Source organism: Acipenser ruthenus, chromosome 60 (assembly GCF_902713425.1).
Source record: "Acipenser ruthenus chromosome 60, fAciRut3.2 maternal haplotype, whole genome shotgun sequence".
Lineage (NCBI taxonomy): Eukaryota > Metazoa > Chordata > Actinopteri > Acipenseriformes > Acipenseridae > Acipenser > Acipenser ruthenus.
The window spans coordinates 872269-885990 of record NC_081248.1 but is presented as its reverse complement, the minus strand read 5'-3'; the positions used below and the strand labels follow the sequence as shown (position 1 = coordinate 885990).

Below are 13722 nucleotides of genomic sequence, written 5' to 3'. Positions count from 1 at the left end.
CTATATAGTAATTACCCTTTTATAATGAAATGTGGATATAGTAGCCGCCCAGCGGCTTCAACATCCTTACCTTCAATAGACCAGACCTGCCCCCAAGTGTGCACCAGTGTGGGATCGTTTGTTTGGTCCCACACTAGGTCCATGCTTCAGTTCCACATGTCAGGTATATTGAGAGGGACTGGAGTAGCCTCTGGCCTGGATGGCCCAGTAACCTCGCCCTCTCGGTCACACTGCGTACCGACCCCCTTTGTTTGGTGTTTGTTACCAGCCGAGCTTTCTCCCACCAGACTCCAACCTTGTCTCATTGATGCTCCCTCCCATCTTTCGATCCGTCTCTCTTTATTTGTTTTTCTAGAATGAAAAATAACCAAATGATTTGGTGTTTGTTTTGAATATTGTGCAGAGCTAATAGGTCAGGCTGTTGTCCGTTGCTCTCGTCTTTCCTGACTTATTCGCTGCTTGATGTCTAAAGCAGAGTTGCAGTTTTAAGATGTTACGCCTGCTTTTGTAAAATTCAAATTCACTGAAACAAAGACCAACTTCTCCCTTAATTAGAATTATTAATTTTTGCAACAGCCGACCTTGGGAAGTAGGTGCCTCCATGCTTGCTAGCTCTTATTTATTAAGAAGCCTTTTCTTTTCCAGGCTCAGGAATTCGGGAGGGCCGGTCGCCGCCCCCATTTATTTCCAAGCTACACTGTTACAAATTCCTTAACTTTCTTTCTCGTGCTAGATCATTACAGCACAGTTTAACCCTTTAAATACTCTTATGGTCCTTGTAGCAGGGCGGTAGTAAGCCCTGCTGATTAAATGTATTTGTTTATTTTGAGAACGGGGTACCCCTCCTAACCAGTGCAGTGTATGGTATTGTTTTGCATTTGTTTTAGTTGTTGCAGTAATAGTCTTATTATTATTATTATTGTTATTATTTTTATCGTATTTGTTAAATGCATATATGATGGCGAAGCGCCGTGTATTTTGTTATTGTTTTGTTTATAGATGTGACGGCGTAGCCGTTTGTTTGTTATTATTTAGTAGCGTGGATGGGAAACCCCATCCACACAGTAATTTAATAAACTCGTGCAGATTGTGGCCGAGTGGTAATAGGATAATTACTAACTAGTTAAACCCCTCGGCCACGATATAAAAAGCCTGCAGCTCTCCATGTTCAGAGTGGGTGTATGAGGAGCGATAGTGGAGAGAGCGAGGAGACAAAAACGAGACAAAAACGAGACAAAAACGACACTAAAAAGATACAGGATCAGTGAAGGCTACAGCTCAGCTTGACCTGTGTTTTATTTACATTTTTATTTTGCTCTGTGAGCACAGTTTCTTTTTGTTAAAATATTTGATTTATTTTTGCTGATTTTTTACCTTCCTTCTTCTGCCGTGACGTCACCGCCCAGCCAGCCTGCCACGGTCTTACAGTACCATACTTCTCAATATATTTTTCCGTGGTCTTCGGTCTGTTACAATCTAGAGAAGTACAGTCTTCTGTCCCACCATATCAAGAGGCATCACCTTCTCTTCTTGTGCCGTAATCACCTGAAAAACAAAACACAACCCATCCCATACAAATGTTTGCCATTTTAAGCTCTGCCACTAAAATCTCCACTGTCTTTTATGAGCACCCGTTAATAAACTCAGTAACTCAGATTGTTGATCAGCAGGTGGCAGAGATGCTTTAATATCACCGAGTCAGCAACCTTTTCTTCAGGACCTTTAACCAACTGCAGCTGGGGTTGGAATCTGTCCTTGATTATTTTTGTGGCAGGCTGTCTGTGGATATGCTGGGAAGGTGTGTCTCACGCCACTGCCTCTCGTTCTCCCCTAGGGAGCAGCATCCACAGCCTTCTTACCACCTACACCTAGCGAGGTTCCCCCACCAAGCATCTTGTAACCAGCCATGGTGCGCTGAGGGAGGACGGATCTCCACCACCCCTTCTCCCTCCAGTTCAGTTCCATTCAGGAAGTGGCTCACCATGACAAAGTCACTGCCATTCTCAGAACAATTTCCCTATGTAGTGCTCATCCAGGATGTCGGGCCTTCTTCCTGACAACAGAAGGGCGCCGTTATTAAAAGCATCTCTGTCGTCATTCACTAGGTAGCCAAACAGACACTCCTATAAATGTATACACTCAAAGATTACCTATCAAACAGGGATACCATATGGGAAGGTGTGGCAAAGTGGTTAACAGTGTGCAGGTGCAGGGGATCAATAATCAGACAAACAACGATAATCCAGGTGCAATGGTATAATCCAATGCCTGATGCCAGCAGTAAACAATAACAATGTTAATGAAGCAATACAGCGGCGTGTATTGCTTATTTATAATCCTTGGGTTTCCCCCAAAATAATAACAGTCCCGTTTCAGTTCACCCAAACGCAACACATACACAAACACAAACACTGGTCCACAGTGCGTGCTCTAGTGCTCCCGACATTAAAGTGCGCAGAGGTTTATATGAGGACAGGATCTCTCTTAGGTACTCTGGTGCTAAGCCATTCAGTGCTTTATAAGTTAATAGTAAGATTTTAAAATCAGTTCTAAAATGTATTGGAAGCCAGTGCAATGAGGCCAACACAGGAGTTATAGGAGCCCGTTTTTTCGTTCTAGTCAGAACCCTCGCTGCTGCATTTTGAACAAGCTGTAAATGTGATAAGACGTGATGTGGAAGTCCAGCAAATAAAGCATTGCAATAATCAAGTCTTACATATGGGAAGGCTATCCAGAAAGCATTTCATACACACTTACTATGCCAACTCTATAATTAACCTTAAATACAATAACTAGATCTACAATGATATGTTTAATTTAAATGGCTGGGATTGAAATATAGAATTAGCAACACCAAAGCAGTTAGACACATAAATACACTCTCAAATCTCTATTACAGTATATCATTTAGGTAGGCAATTTAGGTAGCATATACAATCATAGGCAACACCAAACCAGTATTAAGTTTGTCTAATTAATATCAGACAACTAGCAACACCAAATATTGAACAAGGGCTCAGCTGGGTAGGTCCACAAATCCACCCAAAGTTCACTACTGAACAGATATTTACTTTCCTGTTGAAAGCCCTGTATACAAAATGAGCAGGAGAGAGAGAGAGAGAGAGAGAGAGAGAGAGAGAGAGAGAGAGAGAGAGAGAGAGAGAGAGAGAATAAAATGAGATGTCAATATTTCACTCTAAAACTTAGTGGATGTGTGGCAATTAACTTGCAGAAAACAGTTGTTAGCTAATTTTGTATCAATATCAAGTACTAAGCCAATTCAGACTGGAAACAATTACAGTCAGTTTACAAACTCTCGATTCGAACAGGGAAGAAACCACCTGGGTCAAATCCGCAGAGCCGCCAACTGCATGACCAAACCAAACCACTCTGCAAAGTCTCCTCTCTTCCAGTGATTGGACACAGCCGGTTTATGTAGGATATCAATCAAGACAATTTTAAACAATTTTAAACCACTTAATCAATAGTCAATTAGGCAATCGATTAGGATTAACAGTGCAGTGCAGCTGTGCACACCACACACAAGTGCAATCATACAGTATATTACCAACTAAACAAACTAAAATATAAATATGCATTATAAACATTACCAAGATTAAATAGTGAAATTATGAACAAATGCTAATTTGTTGAAAACGCCACATACCAGAAACCACACCTGACTACAGTTTGTGTGTTTCCACAGAGCTGTTTAGCAACCCGATGGAGGACCTTATTCACCAAATCCATACTTAATTCTTTTTTCGACTTTGTTTTAGTTCATGTACTGTATGTATGATTGTATTTTCTTGTGTTTCTCCAGAGCTGTTTAGGAAACCCATTCTGACATTCACCCCTGTGAGTCCAGTGTGGGAGGGAGAGGCTGTGACTCTGCAGTGTGGGGCTCAGATAAATAAACAGGGCACACAACTGCAGTACCGCTATATCAAAGACAATGGGGATCTGAGAGGAGCTGGATCACAGGATCAGCACTCAATCCTAGCGGCAGAGCTGAGAGACACAGGGATCTACCAGTGTGAGGTGGAGGCAGCAGGGACGGGGCTGAAGAAAAGGAGTGATTCTGTGAGGCTTTCTCTGAAAGGTGAGTCATTTTAGACAGCAGAGGGGTTAAAGATTTATAATGAAAAAATCCATAGCACTCTAAGGTCATCAGTAATCTCTTGTTCAGTATTATTAGCCTTGCAGAAATTGGGATTCTTAATGTGATTTCTAACATGATTTTCAGCTTTATTAACAAATTAACATTGACAGGGAGTCAAAGTAAAAACAGATTTATAAATAAGTTAGGGCCCAATGAAATCACTTTTATTATTTTATTATTTAAGTTTTTACCGTTTTAAAAAATGTAATTAAGTTGATTTAATTGAACTTATGTACACCGCAGGCGCAGCGAACAACACAAAAGTGTAACTCTAGTACAGGCTTCTGTTTCTTCCATTCGGTTTGAGTTACTCTGCATTTCAGTATTGTTAACAGGTTTTAAAAACGGGTTGTATGAGTTAAAGAAACACTTCATTTTTTCATTTTCCACTACAACAAAACAAATGATTGTTTTTTGTTTCTCTGTATTTGTCATCAGTCATTACAGTAAAAAAAAAAATTAAAAATACCTACAACAGGGAGCTAACTGACTTACTTGCAACTTTCCATTTCTGAGCCTTTTAGCTGAGGGTTTTCCAGTTGTAAAAGTCCTTGTTGATATTCTGAAAGGCTGTTACTATATTTACTGGCTGTTACTTTGCTTACAGTGAAAAAAACACACAGTACTTTGCGTCTCGTCTTAAGTTACCATAGCAACAACCAACAACGTTTTGTTTAGTTTTTTAGCCAAGAGGGGGCGGGAGGATGTGGGTCGGGTAACTCCTCCAATTAAAACCCGTGCTCAGATCACGTGATCTGCCACTGCTAACACTGTGTTTAATGGGAGAAGGGAGGCTTGCCTCCTTTAAAAAAAAAAACAAAACACACACACACACACTTCCAGGACCAGAACACCGATCTGGCATTTGTTGGTTGCATAAGTATTCACCCCCCTGAGTCAAAACTTGGTAGAAGCACCTTTGGCAGCAATTACAGCTGTGAGTCTTTTTGGGTAAGTCTCTACGAGCTTTGCACATCTGGATCCTGCAATTTTTGCCCATTCTTCTTGGCAGAAATGCTCAAGCTCTGTCAAGTTGGATGGGGACGGTTGGTGAACAGCAATTTTCAAGTCTTGCCACAGATTCTCAATCGGATTGAGGTCTGGGCTTTGACTGGGCCATTCTAAGACATTCAGGTTCTTGTTTTTCAACCACTCCAGTGTAGCTTTGGCTGTGTGTTTAGGGTCATTATCCTGCTGGAAGGTGAACCTCCGCCCCAGTCCCACGTCTCTTGCAGACTGAAACAGGTTTTCCTCTAGAATTTCACTGTATTTGGCTCCATCCATCTTGCCCTCAATCCTGACCAGTTTCCCAGTCCCTGCAGATGAAAAGCATCCCCATAACATGATGCTGCCACCACCATGCTTCACCGTGGGGATGGTGTTCTCAGGGTGATGAGCAGTGTTGGCTTTGCGCCACACATAGCGTTTTGCGCTAAGGCCAAAAAGTTCCATTTTGGTCTCATCAGACCAGAGAACATTTTTCCACATGTTTGCTGTGTCTCCCACATGCCTTTTGGCAAAATCCAAACGGGATTTGATATGGGTTTTTTTTCAGCAATGGCTTTCTTCTCGCCACTCTTCCATAAAGCCCAGCTTTGTGGAGCGTCTGGGTTATAATTGTCCCATGGACTGTTTCTCCCATCTCAGCTGTGGATCTCTCCAGCTCCTTCAGAGTTACCATTGGCCTCTGGTTGCTTCTCTGACTAATGCCCTCCTTACCTGGTTACTAAGTTTTGGTGGACGGCCTTCTCTAGGCAGAGTCGCGGTTGTGCCATATTCTTTCCATTTTTTAATAATGGATTTAACGGTGCTCCGGGGGATGTTCAAAGTTTGGGATATTTTTTTATAACCCAACCCTGATTGGTGCTTCTCCAGAACTTTATCCCAGACTTGTTTTGATAGCTCCTTGGTCTTCATGATGCTGTTTGTTTAGATATGCTCTCTAACAAACTCTGGGGCCTTCCAGAAACAGGTGTATTTAATCTGAGATCATGTGACACTTTAATTGCACACAGGTGGACTCCATTCAACTAATTATCTGAAGGCAATTGGTTGCACCAGAGCTTATTTATGGGTGTCACAGCAAAGGGGGTGAATACTTATGCAATCAAGACTTTTCAGTTTTTTATTTGTAAATAATTTTGAAAAATATGTAGATTTTTTTCCCCACTTCAACATTATGGACTATTTTGCATAGATCACTGACAAAAAATCCCAATTAAATCCATTTTAATTCCAGGTTGTAACACTACAAAATGTGGAAAAGTCCAAGGGGGGTGAATACTTATGCAAGGCACTGTATATATATATATATATATATATATATATATATATATATATATATATATATATATATATATATATACAGACGTGCTCAAATTTGTTGGTACCCTTACAGCTCATTGAAATAATGCTTCATTCCTCCTGAAAAGTGATGAAATTAAAAGCTATTTTATCATGTATACTTGCATGCCTTTCGTATGTCATAGAATAAAGCAAAGAAGCTGTGGAAAGAGATGAATTATTGCTTATTCTACAAAGATATTCTAAAATGGCCTGGACACATTTGTTGGTACCCCTTAGAAAAGATAATAAATAATTGGATTATAGTGATATTTCAAACTAATTAGTTTCTTTAATTAGTATCACACATGTCTCCAATCTTGTAATCAGTCATTCAGTCTATTTAAATGGAGAAAAGTAGTCACTGTGCTGTTTGGTATCATTGTGTGCACCACACTGAACATGGACCAGAGAAAGCAAAGGAGAGAGTTGTCTGAGGAGATCAGAAAGAAAATAATAGACAAGCATGGTAAAGGTAAAGGCTACAAGACCATCTCCAAGCAGCTTGATGTTCCTGTGACAACAGTTGCAAATATTATTAAGAAGTTTAAGGTCCATGGAACTGTAGCCAACCTCCGTGGGCGCGGCCGCAAGAGGAAAATCGACCCCAGAGTGAACAGAAGGATAGTGCGAATGGTAGAAAAAGAACCAAGGATAACTGCCAAAGAGATACAAGCTGAACTCCAAGGTGAAGGTACGTCAGTTTCTGATCGCACCATCTGTCGCTTTTTGAGCGAAAGTGGGCTACATGGAAGAAGACCCAGGAGGACTCCACTTTTGAAAGAAAAACATAAAAAAGCCAGACTGGAATTTGCTAAAATGCATATTGACAAGCCACAATCCTTCTGGGAGAATGTCCTTTGGACAGATGAGTCAAAACTGGAGCTTTTTGGCAAGTCACATCAGCTCTATGTTCACAGACGAAAAAATGAAGCTTTCAAAGAAAAGAACACCATACCTACAGTGAAACATGGAGGAGGCTCGGTTATGTTTTGGGGCTGCTTTGCTGCGCCTGGCACAGGGTGCCTTGAATCTGTGCAGGGCACAATGAAATCTCAATACTATCAAGGCATTCTGGAGCGAAACGTACTGCCCAGTGTCAGAAAGCTCTGTCTCAGTCGCAGGTCATAGGTCCTCCAACAGGATAATGACCCAAAACACACAGCTAAAAGCACCCAAGAATGGATAAGAACAAAACATTGGACTATTCTGAAGTGGCCTTCTATGAGTCCTGATCTGAATCCTATCGAACATCTGTGGAAAGTGCTGAAACTTGCAGTCTGGAGAAGGCACCCATCAAACCTGAGACAGCTGGAGCAGTTTAATCAGGAAGAGTGGGCCAAACTACCTGTTAACAGGTGCAGAAGTCTCATTGAGAGCTACAGAAAACGTTTGATTGCAGTGATTGCCTCTAAAGGTTGTGCAACAAAATATTAGGTTAGAGGTCCCATCATTTTTGTCCATGCCATTTTCATTTGTTTTATTATTTACAATATTATGTTGAATAAAAAATCAAAAGCAAAGTCTGATTTCTATTAAATATGGAATAAACAATGGTGGATGCCAATTACTTTTGTCAGTTTCAAGTTATTTCAGAGAAAATTGTGCATTCTTCGTTTTTTGTGGAGGGGTACCAACAAATTTGAGCACGTCTGTATATAAACACGGCTTGGAAAAATAACAACCTCTGATTGGTTAAACAGCATCACATGACCGTGTGTATATATAGCATATAGCACGGCTTGCATACTAATGAGCCGCTTCACACTGAATAAATCACTACGCACCACTGCATTCTAAATTCCATGACAAACTGACATTTTATTTGTTATTAGTTACAAAACCACAGCCAAAAATGAGTGGCATTTGACCTATATTTAGGGATGAAACTCCACATAACTGGTACAACATCAACCTTCTGAATGAAGACAGCAGACCATCTGAAAAAATAAAATAAAATTAAATAAGTTCACCGGCAAGAGTAAACACATAACAGTAGATAAGAACCAGCTAAATGAAATAGAAGAAAACAAAGATTGAAAAAACACAAAAAAACCACAGCATGGGCTGGTTAATGAACTTAAAGAAAAAATATGGACATTCAAGCAGTATAAACCAATCTGGGGCGTGCGGTTCCGATGATATATTCCACTTCTGGGGTGGTTAAAGTTATCACCACCCCAGGCGTGATGAGGGACCCATGGGACCCACACGACCCGTCGTGGTTTATACCTTACATTACATGTGTCTGTATGTGTGTGTCTGTGTGTGTGTGTCTGTGTGTGTCTGTGTGATCCCGTGGTTACTGCAATATCTTCAGAAATAAATAAAACAAACTGGCATACAACAAAAGTCTGGAACTCTATTGAAAAGCTGTTGGATTGAAAGTTTCTAGGTGGGTCAAATTTTATAATAAAAAAAACAGTTGGTGTTGATCTGTCAGCTAGTTTTTCCTTGATTTAAGTGTTGCTACTGATGCTCTGAAAGGGAAAGGTGCACACTAATTATATAATCTTTATATTTCTACAGTGCTGCCCCAGACTACACTCACCCTGGAGCCTCCATTCCCAGAGATATTCACCGGGGAGACAGTCACTCTGAGGTGTGGGGTTGAGGGGGGTTCTGCTGGCTGGAAATATCTCTGGTACAAAGACAGTGAGGACACTCCAGTGCCCCAGACTGCTGTCCGCAGTATAACTGGTGACAGCTACACCATCACTGCAGCTGCTGTATCTGACCAGGGCCAGTACTGCTGTCGAGGACAAAGAGGAGATCAGCCACTCTACTCACAGCGCAGCGATCCTGTGAAATTAAACATAACTGGTGAGTTTTCTCAGCTTAATGCAGACTCTTCATAGACAGTTACACTGACCATATTATTTTATTTAAGTTATTTTTTCATATTTCAAAAGGCAGTTATACATTTTTGTAATGATTTTATTAACCCAGATTAATGCAGAGCAATGGAGTTGAAATAGGAAGCATTCTGTTTAATTAAATTAATTGCAGTAAAATCTGTTATTATTATTATTAGTTTATTTAGCAGACGCCTTTATCCAAGGTGACTTTCAGAGACTAGGGTGTGTGAACTATGCATCAGCTGCAGAGTCACTTACAATTACGTCTCACCAGAAAGACGGAGCACAAGGAGGTTAAGTGACTTGCTCAGGGTCACACAGTGAGTCAGTGGCTGAGGTGGGATTTGAACCGGGGACCTCCTGGTTACAAGCCCTTTTCTTTAACCACTGGACCACACGATGCGTTAAAGCTCATGAGTTAAAGCTTTTTGAATAGGTTGTATTAATGTACATCCTTTGGTTTACCCAAAGATATATTCAGATATATTCTATCTGATCTATCTAATCTGGTTTGTAAAATAGTGAACAATAACAAAGTCAAGACATTGATTTGGTCTGAAAGTGAGATAAAACATCAAAAAGACAATACCAGCGAGGTGTAAAGAAAAAGACACACGACTCAGCTATTACACCAAAAACCACTATATACATGATGTAATACAAGGTGTATAGCTGAGATAAAAAGAGAGGGGGATTGGAGAGAGAGCAATACTGTATACAGAGGAGGATTAGAGAGAGAGAGAAACTGAGATCTGTACAGAGGGAGATAAATACAGAGGTCTAAACAGAGAGGGGAGAGATAGAGATGGATTGTAAAATCTATACAGAGGGGGATGAGACAAATAGAGAGTCAGACAGATCTATACAACAAGCTAAGCTCTACAGGGGTGGGTGAGAGAGAGAAAGATAAAGTGTGATCTACAGTATATATATAAGGGAGTGTGGCAGGGTGAAAAGACCTGCCAGGGTAATGTGTGGGGTGGGGGGGTAGGGGGTATTGGGTTGGCAGGGAAGGGGTTAAATTCCTCCCTGCCAGAACACACATGTGGGAATGTGGCTGTAGCCGTAAATTGATTGATTAGTCAGTCACGGGTGCGTGGGTGAAAGTGGCCAATGATCATTTTGACTGAAACTCCTGGGGCAAATTCCTACTTGGTTTGCTTGAAGGAGTTGTACACAACAAGCTTCAATATGAAAGCTGAAAGTTGATTTTAATTAAGTTTTTAATGAAAAAAAACATTTCTAAAGTAAAAATGAGATTCTGGACGGAGCACTTTCACTGATGCAGGTGTATAAAAACGATAATCACAGGTAAGGTTAGAATTAATCAATCAATCAATCAATCAATCAATTTTATTTTTATATAGCGCCTTTCACGACAGGTCGCCACAAAGCGCTTTACAAGGATATAGAAACAATACCTATTACAACAACAACAACAAGCAGTAAAAAAGGAACAGAATAAAAACAAAACAGTAAAATATGAAAAAAAAAAAAAAAAGTTAGGATATATAAGCTACATTATAAAATGGGTTTTAATCTAGTTTTAAAAAGAGCAGCAGTGGGATCAATATGGAGACAGGAGAATATCAGCTCATGTAGATGAGAATGCCAAGCTATAAAAATGTTTTTTTAGGCTAGATTTGACAGCATCGGCTGAAGGGGCTTCTTTAATTGTGATGGGCAATTTGTTCCATAATTTAAGTGCCATATAACTAAAAGATCTACTACCTGAGGTTTTGTTTCTGAATAATAGGTACAGACAGTAACCCAGCATCCAGTGATCAGAGCGGGAGATTAGGGACATAGGGTTACATAAGAAAGTTTACAAACGAGAGGAGGACATTCGGCCCATCTTGCTCGTTTGGTTGTTAGTAGCTTATTGATCCCAGAATCTCATCAAGCAGCTTCTTGAAGGATCCCAGGGTGTCAATTTCAACAACATTACTGGGGAGCTGGTTCCAGACTCCCACAATTCTCTGTGTAAAAAAGTGCCTCCTATTCGGTATGGAGGAGCAAGACCATTTAAAGCTTTATAAGTTAACAGCAACACTGTAACCTCTATTCTAAAACTAACAGGGAGCCAATGCAAGGATGCCAGCATGGGGGTGATATGCTCTCGCCTCTTGACCAGAGTTAAAATTCTAGCAGCAGCATTTTGTACAAGTTGGAGGTGAGAAATAATGTTGTGGCTAGTCCCAATAAAAAGACCATTGTAATAATCAACCCTAGAGGATATAAAAGCATGCACTAATCTCTCTGCATCCTGCCTAGAGAGAATAACTCTCAGTCTTGCAATGTTTCTTAAATGAAAATTTTTGTAACATTTTTAATGAGTGCTTCGAAAGAGAGGTCTATATCAAATATAATACCTAAGTTTTTTACATCTGCCCTAAAATCTGTACAGTCCATCAAATAAAACAAACCAAATGTGTATTTTTATTAGGTCCCAGTATCATGACTTCTGTTTTGTCTGAATTTAACATTAAAAAGTTATTAAACATCCAGTTCTTGATGTCAGCAAGACAGGTATTCAAAATGTTAGCAGCAGATCCACACAGCCCTGTTTGAGGGACAAGTAAACCTGAGTATCATCAGCAGAACAGTGGAAACTAACGTCATGTCTACGAATAAGGTCACCCAAGAGAAAATGAGAGTGAAAGAGAGAAAGTGGATGAGGAGGGAGAGATGGTGAGAGTGTAGTGGTGGTGATGCAGGTGTGTTTGTGTAAAACTGTCAGTTCCCTCCAGTCAGTGGTCAATCCTGACCCATCTCTCAGCCCTGCTGATCTGAACTCTTTCTGTCTTTTCAGATGAATGGGTGATCCTGCAGACTCCTCAATCCTGACCCGTCTCTCAGCCCTGCTGATCTGAACTCTTTCTGTCTTTTCAGATCAATGGGTGATCCTGCAGACTCCTCAATCCTGACCCGTCTCTCAGCCCTGCTGATCTGAACTCTTTCTGTCTTTTCAGATGAAGACATGATCCTGCAGACTCCCCTCCAGCCTGTGATTGAGGGAGACTCTCTGACTCTGAGGTGTCGTGTACGCACAAATTATACTTTTACCAGGATTGTCTTTTTTAAAGATAATGAAGAGATTCAGTCCCCGAATAACACAGAGCTGAGTGTGGATCGTGTTTCAAAGAGTGACGAGGGCTCCTACAAGTGCAGAGCGATGTGGAACTCCTCCACTTACTCTGGTGACTCTGCAGAGGTGCGGGTGTCAGTGAGAGGTAGGTTCACTCGAACATCACCCTCTTCTCTGTCTGTAATGTCTCCCTGCTACATTAATATTGGAGTCCAGGTCAACTGTATTTAGTGTATTACTAATTTATGGTACTAAAGTAACAGGGTCCCTATCAAGGGCAGAGCTTTCTGATATTGTGTTCTGCCAAGATGTCTTGAATTTGTACAAATCCACAGGAGGCCATACCAAATATAGCAATAAAGAGGCTCTGGATGGATATCAGTTATTAAAGTAAATGTTGGTAGGTATGAAAGTTCACTCATGTTTTGCTTGCCTTTGTTTTGTGGTCGTTTCACCCTCTCTTGGATGTATTGTTTAGTTTCTTTTTGCCCATTTGAACATCTTACTGCAAGTATTTTTGTTTGTTTGTTTTTTATCAGAAGTTGTCCCCTGAAGAAACTTTGTTTTTCTCAGAGAGGAGCACGTTCTGTGCAGACTAGAGTCCGGTGCTGAGCTCTGCAAGACCACAAGCAGTCTGACAAAACAATACAAGCACTGCTAAATCACAATGCAGAATCATTTGTTTCAAGTTTTATTTTATAAATAATGATATCATATTTTTTGCCTATATGTTGTGACGGATTGCCTTCTTTGCCACAGGTGTTCCTTCTTAAAATAAACACTTGACAACCAGGATGTGAGAAAACGCTGTAGCGAGTGTTTATTATTTACAAAAGAAAAATAAAGAAAACAAAACCTAACCCGATCTCGGGTCCTATCTAAACAGATGCTTTACCTAACTAATAGCGAGGCAGGCTAATCCTGATACCTCACCTCCAAAACCAAATCACAGTCCAAATCGTAGTCCAGATACCTTATACCAATAGTTTGTTGTCCAGTTTCACAGTAATAATAACAATAATAATAATAATATTAATAATGATAATAATAATAATAATAATAACAATCCTCCTCCTCCTCCTCCTCCTCCTCCTCTTGTCACTTTCCAGCTCCCGAACCAAACCCTCACAAACACAGACATTTTAAATGGTAACCAGTTACATCGTTAAACAATTGACAAATCATTAAATGAATAATTAATTTGAACTGGAGCCAACCCTGACTCCAGTAGCTTCCAGCTGGTCCTAGTGCCCCCTGTGTATTTTTATTAT

At 40.4% G+C, this 13722-nt stretch overlaps 1 protein-coding gene across 1 annotated transcript in view; it reads left to right on the top strand.

Moving 5' to 3' along the window:
- The window catches only part of LOC131725062 (Fc receptor-like protein 5), a 282595-nt gene that overhangs the window by 141601 nt on the left and 127272 nt on the right, over positions 1-13722 (top strand). The window contains exons 11-12 of the mRNA XM_059018531.1: positions 3824-4102; positions 9035-9328. Of these exons, the coding sequence (XP_058874514.1) occupies positions 3824-4102; positions 9035-9328 (573 nt within the window). The remainder of the gene's footprint in view (positions 1-3823; positions 4103-9034; positions 9329-13722) is intronic.